Source organism: Panthera uncia, chromosome F2 (assembly GCF_023721935.1).
Source record: "Panthera uncia isolate 11264 chromosome F2, Puncia_PCG_1.0, whole genome shotgun sequence".
Lineage (NCBI taxonomy): Eukaryota > Metazoa > Chordata > Mammalia > Carnivora > Felidae > Panthera > Panthera uncia.
In genome coordinates, this window is record NC_064812.1 from 33,266,029 (window position 1) to 33,282,678 (window position 16,650).

A 16,650-nucleotide genomic window follows, 5' to 3' on the forward strand; every position below is an offset into this window, starting at 1 on the left:
GCAATGGTGCTTATAAAGCTTCTTTTCAGAATGAACTTGTTTAAGTAAAAATGCTGAATTGATTTAAAGAACATTTAAGTAAATGATAGAGTATAACCTCCACCAATATGCCACAAAAGTGTAGAGGTTGTGCATGAATGACTAAAGCCACACTGGTGTCTTCCTGCTCTCTTCTGCAGATCCCTCAGGTGCCTCAGAGACTGCCAAGGCGGGCAAGAGGAGTGACAGTGGCTTCAGGTCACCCGCCTCTCCTTCAAGCAAGGCATCCTGGTGTACTGGCCTGGGAATCGGTGATCTAAGGAGTGAACTAGGGGAAGGGATCTACCATTTCAAAGAACAATAGTTCACAAGTTTGAAATGTTCACATGGAGTCCAGCACTCAATTTATCAAGAACTTGAGGCCAAGAGAGTTTAAATGACATTTCCCAGTTCCCGTACAGAGTTTGTGACAGAGCTGGGACATGGGCCCATTCACGTGACCCCCACCCATGCTCTTCTGACTGTGCTCCCTCCCTCAGAGGCAGGGCTCAGGTAGGGCTTCAAAGGCAGGAGAAAGCAGGGCAGGGAGTGGGGAGAGAAGATCCTGGAGAGCACAGCTCTGCAGGGGAATCAGGTGACACTTTCCCGGGGCCAGGCAGGGAGAGCTTTTTAATAAAGAAGGTGTTGGGCAGAGGCGGAACAAGGAATACAGTGGGGAAACATGTCGGGATCAGAGGAGAAGGAGCTTGAATGCCTGGTGGGGGGAGTGTGAACTCACAGGAAGTGTGGATCCGCGTCTCTGAGCTGGGAAGGGACGCATGAAAGCCATGCTTTGGGAGGCAGCACTGTAGAGAGCAACTAGGTTGAAATACTGCTTCCAGAGCCACTTACTTAGCCTCTCTGTGCTTTAGCTTCTTCTAACACACCCAAAACGGTATCTGGTACCTATTAAAGGCTCAATAATGAGCCCTACTAAGGGCTATTATGATGTTGTCTATGAAGGACTGAATAGTGCCAAGAGAGGGAAGTGGCCTGGCTGAGCTAGGTAGTAGCAGAGACAGAATTAGAAATCAGGACTGATTTCTAATTCAACACTCTTTTTCTCTGCCTCTTGTTTTAAAATGATGTCTTATTTATTTTCTTGTCTGCATTAGCATTTCCACTTGCAAAACATAATGCCTTTATTTAGTACAAACATACCTCCACAATGGTTTCCTTTTGGAAAAACAATTTTGATCGATGATTTCTCTCACTCCCTAATTAATATACCACAGTTAGAGTGAGCACTGCCTGCTTTGACAAAGCAGGGCTTTCAATTTTCAGATCTTCAGCCACTAACAGGGGAGTCTGACTTTAAACCGTATGAACTTGCATATGACATTTAAATTTTAATAACTGTTCTGGTTGCTTCTTTGTGTCTGGAGAAAATAATGTTTATTTTGACCAAATGCTATCTTTTCCCTTTTTTCATCAGATAAATCATACTTATGACCTGAGAGCTTCTGTTGTTCTTTATGATTCACTGATCAACCGTGAACGAAGAAACAAATGCTGGAATTTTGGTGACAGCATATTGGTGATTCTCTCCAGGAGACTGCGGTATCGCAAAGAATCAGAGACCAAGGGAGGGCAGCTTCCTCAGAGATTCTGTAGCCCAGCTCATTCATCTTTATAGATGACAAAATTCAGCTCAGAAAGGTGAAGTGAATTTTGCAAAGTCATCTAGCTACTTGGTGGTAAGAGGGATTTTGAACCCATTTGTTTTTTTGACTTGGAGTCCCCATTGCATCACGTCCTGCATCGACTCATGCATTTCTAAAAAGTCTTCCTGTATTATTAGGCAGGCAAATCCAGCTTGTTGCTTGGTTTTGCAAATAAAGTTTTATTGAAACACAGTCCCTTCACAAAAGATGTCTGCCGATCCCTGTTGTGTATCAAGCCTGGTTGAAACCCCTTTGTTGTTGTTTGTTTTTGTGTTATGCTTTTTGTAAAAAATCTTGATGGATTAATAGGTCTTTCAGCAACAGGTAGAACGGAAGTTCTGTGTGCATGTCACACAACTGATGACATCGATACCACATAGATGTGTTCTTATTCATTCAGCATTCCATCCTGTCCAAAGCTCACCACAGTTCTCTAGAACAATGGTACCCCTATCTGCCTGATCATCTGCTCCATTCCATGAAATCCCTGAGAATACAGACTCCCAGGACCCTCCCCAAATCTCCAGTCAGTGTATCTGAGTTTAGGTTTGGAAATCTGTAATTTTATTATTATTTTTGTAACCTCTGGAGGCAATTTTGATGAGCAGCCAGCTTTGGGAACCTTTGCGCTGGGTAATGACTGGATGGACGTCTGTATCTTTGTTAGAGTCCTTTCCTTTCCTCCTGTGTGTTTCTAAGCCCATCCTCTTCCTGAGCCCCATGCTATGGGTCGTAGGTACATTGTTCCGCATCTTTGCTGAATGAGGCTGGGGGCAGGGGCGCCTTACACACCACACTAGTATTTCCTCAGTATCCAGTAAAGTAGTGCACTTTCTGCCTTCATTGTAGTTATCTGACTGGTTACACTTTTATTTCTGTCATTGCCTTGTTCGCTTTCCATTTGCATTTGCATAAAATTCCTCAAATGACAAATCCAACCCTGATTTCTTCTGCTTTCTGATTGTAAAAGTGAGGTGCATAGACAGCCAGAACCTAGATGAGAAAAGCCTCATATCCCCTGTACCCTGTTTTTCATCTTTCTTTCCTTTCCTGCTTTTAAGAATGTCACTGAAACCATTAGGGATTAAAACAAAAATAGATTTAGAACCCCGAAAGTTTGTTGGTCTCAGCCATCCATTAATTTAAACTTTTCCTCCCTGCTGTTTGAGGATTATGTTAGCCTAATAAAACAGGCTTTTAAATATATGTGTATATATGTATGGCCACATTCAGTTCACATTCATTTTTTTTTTCTAAATTTTTTTTTTAATGTTTATTTTTGAGACAGAGAGAGACACAGCATGAGCAGGGAAGGGGCAGAGAGAGAGGGAGACACAGAATGTGAAGCAGGCTCCAGGCTCTGAGCTGTCAGCACAGAGCCTTACGCGGGGCTCGAACTCAGGAACTGTGAGATCATGACCTGAGCCGAAGTCGGAGGTTTAACCGACTGAGCCACCCAGGCGCCCTTCACATTCATATTTTTAACTGGTTCCTCTCTCTTTCATTGCATAAATTAACTAAAATAATTGACCTCAATGGTCTTTTCGCTATGAATGACTTTGTGTGAGGAAGCTAGTTCTCACTTTCATAGAATGAGATAGGTTTATTTCTTTCTCTTAAGTGAATTAAGACAAAAATATATGATGTGCAAAGACTTCAATATGTCCCATGTTATAATTAGGATTGATCTTAGGTCCTAAGAAAGCAGCAGACATTGAATCAAAAGATAATGTTTAACCTGCCAAGTAGAACAATAAACAAGATCTATTACCGCAAAGGTGTTTAGAATTAGTGTATCTCAGAGAGACACAACCAACAACAAATGCGAAACCAATGAGGACATCAGAATGACACTTGAAAGACCTTAACAAAATATGGCATCATGCTGGGATTCGCGAGATGAGAAATACTGACTTTGACCGTGATGCAATATCTTCTATAAGCCATTACAATTAGAGGCGAAAATGGAAGGGCTATTCAATTACTTTGGGCAGTATCTTTCCACCTGCATGAGATTAACAGGGCACATTTCACAATAGATGCCTCAAGAAATTTAACTAACCGTTCATTGAAATCTAAAGTGGATAGGCTGTAATTAAATAAGCATTTTATATCCCAGTTAGGCTGGCCCTAATGAGCAAGTCTAAATCTTGTTTTCAGAATCAAATTGCATTTTGTGACAGCACCTCCTTGCCAGTCTGTCCTTCCAATAGGGACAGGCATTTCAGAATAAGGGCAAACACCTAACAGATAAAGACAGCAGGGCCACTCTCCAGGCTTGTGCACTGTTCAAAATCACAGTGCATTGGAAACAACAGGGATTATGCTGACTTCAGGAAGGTAATTTTGGTTTCAAGGAAATTAGGACCGATTTAGTAATCTTGGTAAACCAAGCGTTCATAACAGGCCAGGGCAGAGAACTTGGCCATGGCACCCTAAAGGTACCCACCTGCCCTGTGCCTTTGGCACTTCCTAAGCCTAGTGCGTATTGTTATTTATTGTCTAAGATCTGTCCGTCTTCCTGACTAGATTGAAGGCATCTCAAAGGCAGGGACCAAGGTGAACTGTTTGGGTATCATCAGCACCTTCCATGTGGGCTGTTTGAATGTTTGTTCTAGTTGGTGGTGCTGCTCTTAGGTAGAATAAGTAAGTTAGTTAATTAACAGAATTTAGAAGCACAAAAGCATCCGATTCCTTCTAAAAATCTGGCAGTTCATTCTTTGCCTCTGTTAATATGGAACGGATTTCTCCGTAGGAGGAATAAATATAAAATGAATACAGAAATTCACATATTGTATCCATTTGTTAATATATACATTTGTTTATTTAGAAAACACAACAAAGTACAAAATAATTGGATGATTTGATTTAAATAAATCAAAACTGCAAATGCATCTTCACCTTCTCAAATCCTTTTTTGGTTGGAAGTCATGCCGATTACATCAGCAATTGCCTGCGCGGGGGCTGCAGAACTGGTCCTACATGTTTCTTGTAGATATTGCAAGTTATTCCAAGGTTTAATAATTTGGGGGACATTCTGAGTGAAATGAGGTTTAAAGAGACTTCTTTATTATAGGGTTTCTCAAGTGTTTGAGTTGTGCCAACATCCTTTACGAGTCTTCAAAGTTAGAAGGCAGATGGTATGGATTTACTAACTCATGTAACTCTTTTTATGGAACAACTGAGAGACTGGTGTGGTCCGAGGAACACACTTTGGGAAATGTTGAATCAGACACATTTTTCATGTAGGCTCCTTCTGTTAGCGAAATCGCACAGTTGAATACCTGAGTTGAAAGACCTTCAATCTGTAAACCTTCTGGAATCATGGTTCTCAGTCTTGGCTGTCCATTAAAATCACCTGGGAGGTTTAAACAAGCCAGTGCTGAGGCCCTACCCTCAGCCAGCTAAAGTCAGGGTCTCTGAGGGTGAGTTTTCTGACCCATAAAATGGAAATAATAATACCTACCTCACAGAATTGTGAAACATAAATGAGCCATATATGGAAAATACCTGCTCTGTGCTTTCAACAATAGCCAAATTATGCAAAGAGCCCAATGTCCATCAACTGATGAATGGATAAAGAAGATGTAGTTTATAAATACAATGGAATACTACTTGGCAATGAGAAAGAATGAAATCTGGCCATTTGCAGCAATGTGGATGGGACTGGAGGGTAATATGCTAAGTGAAGTAAGTCAGTCAGAGAAAGATATCATATGCTTTCACTCATATGTGGATCTTGAGAAACTTAACAGAAGACCATGGGGGAAGGGAAGGGGAAAAATAGTTACAAACAAACAGGGAGGGAGGCAAACCATAAGAGACTTTTAAATACAGAGAACAAACTGAGGGTTGATGGGGGTTGGGAGGGAGGGGAAAGTGGGTGATGGGCATTGAGGGGGCACTTGTTGGGATGAGCACTGGGTGTTGTATGTAAGCCAATTTGACAACAAATCATATTTTAAAAAAATAAAAAAACATAAATAAACATAAAATAAAATAATGAAGATTAAAAAAATAATACATAGCATCTCCATTTAACTGTGAAAGAAGAAAGAAAGAAAGAAAGAAAGAAAGAAAGAAAGAAAGAAAATACCTGCTCTGGTGCCCGAAACAAAGTTTAGGCTTTGAAAAAAATGTTTCTTTCTAAGGATAGTGTAAAATTCCAGTGAAGAAATATAGAAGATATTATGAAAAAAGAAAATCACTTTTTGGCCACACTATGGTTCGAGAAACAGGATGTTTGCATAGCCTAAGTATTTCCCCACAGTATACTTATTAATTACAAAGGGAAAAACAGTAATTTTACCATGGAAAAATCTGGCAGACTTCATCTTAACTAAACGATGAAAGGTAATCTCATCAGTAATGAGACATGTCAACACCATGTGCTCCCTGGTACAAGGGGACACCGAGGAGACCACATCATGACTTCTGTTGTGCTCTTGCTGAAAATACATTATCTGGAGAAAGTATACAAGGAAACATCAGCAAACCCAAGTCAAACAACGTTTTTCAAAATTACTGGCCAATACTTTTCAAAAGTGCCGAGGTCATAAAAGAAAAAGACTGAAGAACTGTCCCTGACTGGAGGAGGCTAAGAAGCTAAATGCACTGTGGGAGCCTGTATTGAATCAGGGACCAGAAAAGGAATATTAGTGGGACAACTGGCATGAACTCAATAAGTTCTGCTCATTATCCATTTTTTTTCAAGATGGTTTACTAAATTTGTATAATTATACTACACTTCTATAAGATGTTAACACTGGGGATGATGGATGAAGGTAAATGGAACTCTATTATTTTACAACTTTTCGGTAAGTCTGAAAAGTTTTCAAAATAAAAGCTTTCAAGATAATGGAATCAATATTTCAGGAGGTTTTCTTTCCCTCATGGGTGTTTGGAGTTTAGAGGAAATAGGCCTCTATATACTGTATAGTCTACATTGAGCGTGGGAGAAAGTGGCTCAAGATGGGCAATTTAACAAGTATTTCCTGTGATTTGGAAACATGTGCTCCTGAGGCAACACTGTCATAAATACCAGATAGAGGATTTGGTAAAAGAGGGGAAAAAAACAAGTGATCCAGGAAAGAAGAGAGTAGGAGCCCAGGTAGTGGTAAGGAGAAATTAGGAGCTGCTAGATATGGGTTTCAAAAAAAGGATTTGTTTTTTTGAATAGGAACAGGGGAAAGGGAGATAGTTCTGTGTATAGTGAATAGCTATGAGAGATATTTAAAAGGGCAGAGAAGGGACAGAAGAGGTTAAAGATATTTTCCTGGCATTATATGTGTTATGTTCTCCTTGGCATTTGCCTATAAGTCAGCAGTAGAAATATTGATTTTTTTCTAATATTTGTTCTGTGTTTTTTTTTCTTTGAATATTACTCCATGCTGAGGCTCATCCTCCAGGGGTCTGGTTATAATTCTGTTACACCGTGACATCGTCCAAATCATGTGCTTTGGAAGACAGATGACAAAGCCATTAGCCTGGTAGCCCTTCGGCCTTATGAAGAAAAGTGGTTTGGTCCGCAAACCCAAACACCCGAGGAATCACGCAACACAGTTCTCTGCTGTTGGGCAAAAATAGGGACCTGCCGTCAGCAGACCTGAGGAGAATTGCTGGAGCAGTGTGGCCGAGGAGCTGCTTGGCGTCTCTCATGGATTGTCTTCACCTGCAATGCCCATTGGTTTCTTCCTGATCATTTTCAGGACTGGAAGCCAGAAGTGAATCTGAAGAGACAAAAAGATCGATGAATGAGCATTAGAGTCATTTCAGATGCCTGTGACATAAACTTCTCATTGTGGGCTGCTGGCATCAGAAAAACATGCAAAAGACTTGGAAATGGCCAAGGGCGCCTACGTGGCTCAGTCGGTTAAGCGTTTGACTCTTGGTGTCGGCTCAAGTTATGATCTCACCGCTTTGTGGGTTTGAGTCCCACACTGGGCTCTGTGCTGGCAGCGCAGAGCCTGCTTGGGATTCTCTCTCTCTCCCTCTGTCTCTGCCCCTCTCACACTTGGGCTGTCTCTGTCTCTCTCAAAATAAATCAATAAACTTACCCAAAAAATAAAGAAATAAAATGGTCTTGTGCCATTATAAAAAGGAGAAAAAAAAGAGACTTGGAAATGGCCAGAAACTTATCCTTGTGGGTTACCTTAGCCTTTCATTGTTTCTAAGCCATTTCCCCATTCCCAGCTGTCGGGAGCTGATAGCAACAATGGGAATGATTCTTGTCCACGGACACGTGAAATGACTTTCACCCTGTAAAGTGCAATTAATCCTCCCATCCACCTTGTGGAAGAAGCCAGTTTTGCATCTAGTAAGCACATTCATTTGGGTATTCCTGGAGGCATATATATATATGTGTGTGTGTGTGTGTGTGTGTGTGCTTTGAACTGTTCTTTGAATTGGTTGGAATTTCTTACCGTCTCTTCATTAATTAATAAGTTAAACAAAACCTTCGATGAGCATTCATTTTATGTGTAGGAAGTCATTATCATATCTATGCATAAATATACATATATGTTATGCCTATAGAAATCCTCTTCATCATATGTACATCATACATATACTTTAATGCTGGAGCATGAACAAATTCTTTGAAGTTTACCAAGCTGTAGTAGATAGTTCCCTCTGTTATTTATTTGTCCTCGATGTGATAAATCGCTCTTACTGGGCACGGTCCTTTAATAATAATTGCAGAGGGCCTTCCCAGTAGCCTCTCTACCTTGTGGCTGACTGTACCTACTTGAAATCAGCGTTGGGGCACCTGGGTGGCTCAGTCAGTTAAGTGGCCGACTTCAGCTCAGGTCATGATCTTGCGGTCCGTGAGTTCGAGCCCCGCGTCGGGCTCTGTGCTGACAGCTCAGAGCCTGGAGCCTGTTTCAGATTCTGTGTCTCCCTCTCTCTGACTCTCCCCCATTCATGCTCTGTCTCTCTCTGTCTCAAAAATAAGTAAACGTTAAAAAAAAATTAAAAAAAAAAGAAATCAGCGTTTTGAAAAATATCTTGCAGACCCATCTGGCCCATTCAAAAGCACGAAGCGAAGAGCCTTAGCCACACATATCTATTAATTTTCTCCCCCTGGTGTCCTATCTATTGCTAGGGGTGTGAACCCTAACATGAAATTGAAGAGTGCTTTGCAAGTCCACTGGCCCTTCAAACCCAAAGTCTCCTTCATTACAGATTACATCGCCATCTTGGCTTGCCTTGCCTTTGTAAAGTAGAGATTCTGTTTACTGTTTCCTCCTCCCAGTGCTTGCTTTGCTCTCTTCTTCAGGAGCTTCACATGCAGGTGCCGGACGCGCTCCGTCTGCACGGTGGGGTAGAAGGACGCGGACACCAGGATTTTAAGCTGCGTCAGGATGGAGGACAGCAGTCCCAGCACCACTAGTATCACAAGAATAATGCTGAGAGGAACCCAGGTCTTAGACAGAAGGAGCTTTGGCTCGGGGATGCAGGTGGGTTCAAACAGAGATATGTTAAAGGAAGAGTCATGTATGATGTCTTGAGTTCCTTGCTCCTAAAATGAAAGAATAAGACCCTTAAGATCCATGCCATTTTTGCCCTCAGTCCTTGTCTTGCTCAATCCTGCCCTGCAATGCATAGCATTTAGCGTGAACCATGCAGGGACTTGGACTGGAGCAGCTCCTTTCGTGTGCTAGCATGGGAGCAAAGACAAGGGCCTAGTGTTCTTTGCAGCGGTTGCAGTGTTTTTCTAAAGCGGGTTTGTGGAAATACAGATTTCCTTGAGAGAAAACGTATCAGATAAGTTTGTCTACTCTGTCCTTTCTTTGGAGAGTCAGGATCCCCATGAGCCTGTTGAAGTCTCTGAGAAGAAGGCAGAGAAATCCATTTCACTTCAGCCAACACTTCTCCTCACACATTTGACCACATAACCCAGTTTTATGGAACACCTGTTTCTACACACTAGGAAACGTGGGACTGATGAAAGATGTTTTTAGCTTAACTGCAGGAGCCTTTTTTTGGGAGCATAGCCCCTTAAGACCCCACCATGTCCTCCCCATCTTGACAAATACCCCGACGGCAGACCACGAGGTCACAAAGATGCAGAAGCATTAAATTATGTTCTAAATCAACCTTCTAGACATTGGGGGCAGGGAATTATTCTTAGCGTAAGAATACTAAGAATAGTATTTGCTGAAGGTGGCTTTAAACCCTTTGTGTAGAGGTCTCAGACAGGACATTGTCTCATCTCTGCTGGATGCTCGGGGGGAATGTGTTCCTTTCTGCTTGAAGGCAAGAGTACAAACCAGTTGCCCTCAGTGGACTGACAACAGAGGGCAAAAGATGACATCGTGCCGCCCAGCCAAGCCACCAGCAAAAGTGTGTGCTGATTCAGCACTTTGTTTTCCCTGACCTGAGAAAGTCATTTAATCTCTCGGTGGATTTGTTTTCTAATTTGGTAAAACAGGAATTAATGGAGCAGATCCTGCCCATGAACAAACTACTCCCAGTGTAAATTAAGCACCTTGGGGATGGAGCGTTAACCTTACAAACTGGAGTACTTAGTAAGTTATTATCACTGCAGCACCCCAGAGCTGGGGGGGCAGGGGCGGGCAGGAAGAGGGAAACGACTTCTCCAAAAGAACACAACCACACCTAGAGAACAGAGTGCACCTTGAGCTGCCCCAGTACCTGTGAAGACTCTGGAAACTTCAAACCTGGGGCGTCTCTATAGATGTCAAGTCAAATCTGTAATTTCTCCACCACTGTGCCTAAGCAATGAAAAGCCTTTCTGTTGCCTTTTATTTTCTCTTATTAAAAAGACAGTTCACCTACAATTAAGTATAGAGATTTCAGTCCCCAGAGCAAGGCATGTGCTCTTTTTAATACTAGTGAAGAAACAAACACATCGAGTGAGTCAGTGATGAGAAATCTTGCAATAAGAAAGCAGCGGGTGTCCGGTCTTGGAAGAAGTTACTTAATCTAGGAATCTAACTGGGGATTTTGCATTTGGGACTCAGGGCTTCATAAAGATTGAGTCAACATTTTTGTACAGGGTTGGTGGAGGGTAATGTGGAAGACAAATGAATTCTCTCAAAATGCTGAGCAATATGCTAAATGGTACCCTGATGCTTTAAAATGTGTTTACCTCTCATAAGTAAACAATTTGCCAAGACAGCATTGAGTAATGGACCGAGGATCCGCTCTGGTATCAGACAGTCCTGAAAAGCTAATACAGACAAATGCTGTGCACAATACATGCTCAATAAGTTAACAATGCTGGCTACTTTTACTTATGATGCCCACCCATCCAGCTAGCTCCCTTTGGGTCATTTCCCTTCTTTCTTCTCTACTTAAAAGACTTATTTAAAATCATATGAAAGTGGGAGAGAAATATTAGCAAAACCCGGAGGTGATGTTTCTCTTCCTGCTCAACCTGCAGCAACAGAGGGATCCACGGCCACCAAGGGCATCCTGGGATAAGGGCAGGACACTGCAGGTCCCTGGAGCCAGTGGCTGATGGCAGTCTCCCAGGCACGGCAGGAGAGAGTTTGCGAGGAGCCCCCACAGCAGTCTCGTACCCACACCTGCCCCAGCACCCACCGCCCTGCTGTCGCTATGTGAGAGGGTGGCGGCCTCCCCCACCAGGATGTGAGTGTGCAGTGGCAGCTGGCAAAGCTTAGACATCTTTGCATCTCCAGTACCCTGTGATGCCCAAAAATGTATTTGTCAGGACATTGTCATTGGAAAGCTTCTGGGCTTTTTTTGGAAGGCAGAACTTGCCTTTTTCTCATTCTGTCTAAAATGGTGAGAATTCACAAAGCAGGCATGGGTATTGGCTGAGGGAGAAATGTGAGAGAGAAGCAAAAAGAGAAAGGGGGAGAGGAAGAACCGAGCAAGGAAAAAAGACAAAGGAGAATGGGTTGGGGGAGGGGAAGGGAGAGACCCTTTTCCCTGCCACCCCCAGGATTAAGCATGTCTGAAGAGTTAGTTTAGCTTTCACTGGAGACACCGCTTCCATTATTCCCCCTGCTCCAGATATCTAGAGCAACAGAGATCTTGTAATTAACTGAATTCTTCAGGGGCAGCAGAATGCTCAGGGTAATCAACTCTGAGAAGCAGCCCAGGATTAGAGGGGGTGGAGTCGACCTACCTGCTGAGCCAGAGGAAGCTGGGAAGAAAAGTGTGGATGCTACCAGAAGACCCCAGTTCCCGAGACAAAGAGAGCCCGTGGAAGAGTGGGGCTTCAAAGGAGGCCTTGCAGGCATCCTTTCTGCCATTTCCTTCTAAGATTTCCGGGACTGTAGCTTGACCAAAAACAAGGGAAAATCAGACATGTGCAGACAGCTATTGGTGTTTTCACTAGCCCAGGCTGGCGCAATCTACCCCACCATGAGCAACACTCACGCCCACATACACACACTCACACACGCATGTACACACACATACATGCACATAAACACGCATGTCCCACCTAGCTCAGCTTCACAACCTCTGGGTTTAGAAAAAAATCAAGACAATGTCTGACAATACCCACATCCTCTGACATGCCCACATAATCACAAACTTCCCCACAGAAAAATGGAAAAGAAAAAAGGTGGGAGGCACAAAACTCATGGTCTTCTTGCTTGGGACACAGCTGCCAAGAGGAACAAGAATGAAGGATAGAAAGGCAGATTCCCTGAGACTCAGGGGGCACCAGCTCAGAGAAACACACTATCTTGACCAATTAAGATTGTCATAGATCCATCCCATGGCTTTCAGCTCCCTTCTTTTGGGCGGAGTTTAGAACAGTGGTTCTCAATCTTGGCCGCACGTCAGAACTGCTTGGAGAGTTTTTAAAAATCCCTCACCCAGGCCTCACCCCAATCCACTTAAATCTGATTCCCGGGTGTTTGTTGGCTTGTTCAGGTCCACAGTGAAGGCACCGTGTGGCTATGGCAGATAATCACTGACTTAGAAGGTCCTTGCTTTTGGCGCCTGCACCAAATTTTCTCGAAATATGGTCTCTATAGACCACCTACTTTGAAATCCCATGGAGTGTTTATTAAAAGTACTCTCCCCGGGACACTTGGGCGGCTCAAGCATCTGACCCTTGATTTCGGCTCAGGTCACACTTAAGGTTGAGAACCACTGACCTAAAAAACCAAGGTAGCTCTTTTCTTTTCTTTTCTTTTCTTTTCTTTTCTTTTCCTTTTCTTTTCTTTTTTAGGGGGTGTTATCATATACTAGCACCAGCCATAATATCTGGTCACTTAGGAGCCCATTTTTCAGCAACCCTCCTCTTAAATGCTCTGCTGATGCATTGACAGGCCTCCTATGTTGCATACGGACTCAAGATGCAAAGAAAAGAAGTTCTCATTCACAGAAGTTGCTCAAAGTCTACCTGCACAGGTCCAAGGGAGAGAAGAAGACAGACTCTAGGTTCATGCCAGGTACTCTTGCTTGAAAACCAACTTTATGTCCCATATCAGAGACACCTATTCTCCCAGTTCAGTGTTCGCTAACTATAGAAAGCTAAAAAATTCCCTCTCTCCAGAGATATAAGATCCTAAGGCCTGAAACCTATACATGTTACTTTATTTGGAAAAAAGGGACGTTGCAGTAGTGACCAAGATAAAGATCTCGAGATGGAGAATTTACCCTGATTATCTCAGTGAGCCTTAACACAATCACATTCATCCTGTAAGAGGAAAGCAGAGAGAGATTTTACATACACAGAGAAGACAATGTGAAGACATAAGTGAAGATGGGGGTTGCAGCCACAGCCAAGAAAAGCCAACAAGCCACCAGACGCTGTAAGAAGCAACAAGTAGATTCTTCCCTAGAGTCCAAAGTGATTGTGACCCTGCTCGCACTTAATTTCAGCTCAGTGGTACTGATTTTGGACTTGTTACCCCCAGAACTATAAGAGAATAAATTTTTGTTCTTTCAAACCACCCAGTTTGGGTCAATTTGTTAGAGCAGCCACAGGAAACTGAAACGGTGACCAAAGATTTTCAGGATGACATCATACTCTAACAACAGGATTTCAAGTCAACTTAACCAACAATTGTTGGGCTCCTTCTACATGCCAGACGCTGTGCCATCATGGGAATCCCAAGGTGAATAAGGCAGTGCCCTGCTCTGGGAGGTTCATGATCTTTTTCAAGGCAAGCCAGCAAATAGCCGGGACGCATCGCAAGAAGCACCTGTGAACGCTTACCTCTCTGTGCAGTTTCAGGTGGACCTCCAGCCCTGGCAAGCCTTGGAAATGTTTGCCCACTGAGAAAATGAGCTGATACAGAAGATAATCTATGGCTGCAAACAGCACCCAGATGTAGAGGTGGGTAAGAATGGGGAGGAAAAACAGCCCCAGGTTCTTCCTCTCTTTAGGAGACGGCCAGAAAGATGGGATGACAACGTGTTTCTTCCTTTCCTTCTTATTCAGTGGGAGGACACAGGGCCTCTGTAGTTGCCTCTCCATTTCATCGAACCGAACAAATTGTTTAGTGATGAAGATATTTTCAAACTTCCAACCACAAGGGTCCAAAAATCGCTTCATGAAGAGGCCAGTGCCAAGTAGCACCAGCAAAAGCCCTGCTAGGGCAAGGAGCTGCCGTCCCAGGGAGGACAATACCTCTGTTGCCGTCACCATCTGGTACAAGACACCCAGGACTTGGCCTTTGGTGTCATTTAGCTGTGCCTCCAGGGCTTGGCTGGGACTGAAAAGAGAGACAGCCAGAGTCTGGTTCCAAGAAATAAGGTCATCAAATAGACTTAGGTGAGTGGCAAGGCCATAAATCCACTGAATGGCTTCAATATATTTTTTCAAAAGTGGAAAATGTATGGAAAAGCTCTTGGCCCTTAGGTTGCAAGTCATACTGTCCAGGAGACCTTTGAAGTTATGAAAAATATTTTCCACGTGTCCTAAGATTACTATCCCTGTGCCAGCTGCAATCAAAGCATTCCTGCCCTCCCGCAGGCCGCAGGAAAGGAAGAAGAGGAGAATGAAACATCGTGCATGCTTGGAGCAGCAAAGCAGAACACAAGTGACCATCCAGGAGGAGCTAAAGGCAATGAATGTGGACAGACACCCGGAAAAGGCCATAGACAAGAGGCCCACTGAAATGAGAGCAACAAAAGAGCAAACTCCCAAATGTTGGATAAAGTCCATCCATCCAGGGCTTCTTGGAGACACATACATCCCCCAGAGACCTAGGAAGATATCAGCGCCTGAGGTAAAGACACCCATGCTCCTTGTGTCCCTGGAAATCAAAAAGAAACCAGGGTCAGGCACTGCTTTCGAATGTCCTCTGTCACTGTGTAAAGGACACGGGGGTAGATTGGTTGCAAAAAATGGCCGTAATTCTTTACCCATCTCTACCTCCACACCCCCACCACCACCCCCTTTTTTAAAGTAGGCTTCACGCCCAGTGAAGAGCCAACACAGAGCCCGATGCGGGGTTTGAACTTATAACCCTGAGATCAGGACCCGAGCTGAGATCGAGAGTCAGATGCTTAACCAACAGAGCCACCTAGGCACCCCTCCTCATCCCTTTAAATGCCACTTTACAGCTTCTCCCGTCAAGAGGTGGGAGAAACAGAATCCAATAAGAGGTGGGTGAGTCTATTTCTCCAGCCCTTGAATTTGGAATGGCTTTGTGATGTCTTTGATCCATAGAACGCAGCAGAAGTGACAGTGTGCCAGTCCTGAGTCTATGATCCACTTCTTCTCCCTTGGAGCCTTACTACTGACTTTTTAACAGGTCCAGGTGTGTTAGTCTCCTGCAACAAATTGCCACAAGCTTAGGGGTTTATAGAAACACACATTTATTCTCTTACAGTTCTGCAAGTCAGAAGTCTAAAATGAGTCCAGAGAGCTAATGTTCCTTCTGGAGGCTCCAGGGAAGAATCCATTTCTCACCCTTTCCAGCATCTGGAAGCTCTTGGACTCTCCTCCATTTCAAAGCCAGCAATGTTGCACCTTCTTTCCTCTCAGACCTCTGCTGCTATCCTTATATCCTTTTGGGACTCTGATTCTCTTGCCTCCCTTTAGAAGGATCCCTGTGATTATATTGGGCCCACCCAGATGAACCTGGATCATCTCCCCATCTCAAGGTCCTTAGCTTAATCCCATATGTAGAGACCCTATCACTATGTAAAATAACATATTAACAGGCTCTGGGCCTTAGGACATGGACAGCTTGGGTGTGGGGGGACGTGAATGAGCCCATCTCACCAGATTTGGCTCTAACCAATAGCCAGCCAATAGCCAATCAACTGCCAAACACCTGAAGGGGGCCCTCCTAGACCAGCCAGTCACGAGGCAGCCCATCAGCTGAGCACAGCTACTTGAGTAGTAAGAAATGCTTATTTATCTTAAGTCACCGAATTCTGTGCTGCTTTCTCAGGCACTGGTTGTGAATTGATAAAAACAGCAATACTGTATCATGGATCTTAATAATGGAAATAAACCCTAGGCTGAAGAATAGGCTAAAATTTCAACACATTGCGTTATGTAAGATCACTTTTTAATAGTCATCTATTTTTTTCTGCCCTAATCTTGCAGACCAGAAAGCGTACCAAGGGCACCCAAACCTAAATGAGGCGCCAGACTGAAGCCATTGTGTCTCTGCCCTGTAACAGTTGTGTCTTACCCACACCCTCCAGCCCGCCCTTACCCTCTGAGGGCAGTTGCTCTCTGAGAATCTTGCAAGGGAAATAAGAATGTTTTGTCACTGAACGGATCACCTTTTCTTTATTCCCAGATCTGGCAGGATTAAAATGAAGGTGCTAATGAGCCTGCTACCACCCTGTCAGTCATGCATCTTTAGGTCTGTGATGCACTCAGACAGTCTTGGGTTCATTTGGAATGATATAAAATCAATTTGAGACGTTTCTTCCTTGATTGGCATGAAAGTATCTAAAGAGAGCATACGGTATGTGTGGGATTTTAAAGAAGATATTGATCAGTTTTTAAACACTGTCAAATGAGGGCGCCTGGGTGGCTCAGTTAAGCATC

The 16,650-nt window shown here is 43.5% G+C and overlaps 1 protein-coding gene across 1 annotated transcript; it reads right to left on the reverse strand.

Moving 5' to 3' along the window:
* Positions 1-8,865: 8,865 nt before the first annotated feature.
* DCSTAMP (dendrocyte expressed seven transmembrane protein) lies at positions 8,866-14,893 on the reverse strand. Its single transcript, XM_049633020.1, has 2 exons — positions 13,852-14,893; positions 8,866-9,201 (listed from the first exon to the last, which is right to left on the reverse strand). Exons 1-2 carry the CDS (start codon positions 14,878-14,880, stop codon positions 8,866-8,868), a joined length of 1,365 nt encoding a protein of 454 aa, XP_049488977.1. The 5' UTR covers positions 14,881-14,893.
* Between the last annotated feature and the right edge of the window lie 1,757 nt (positions 14,894-16,650).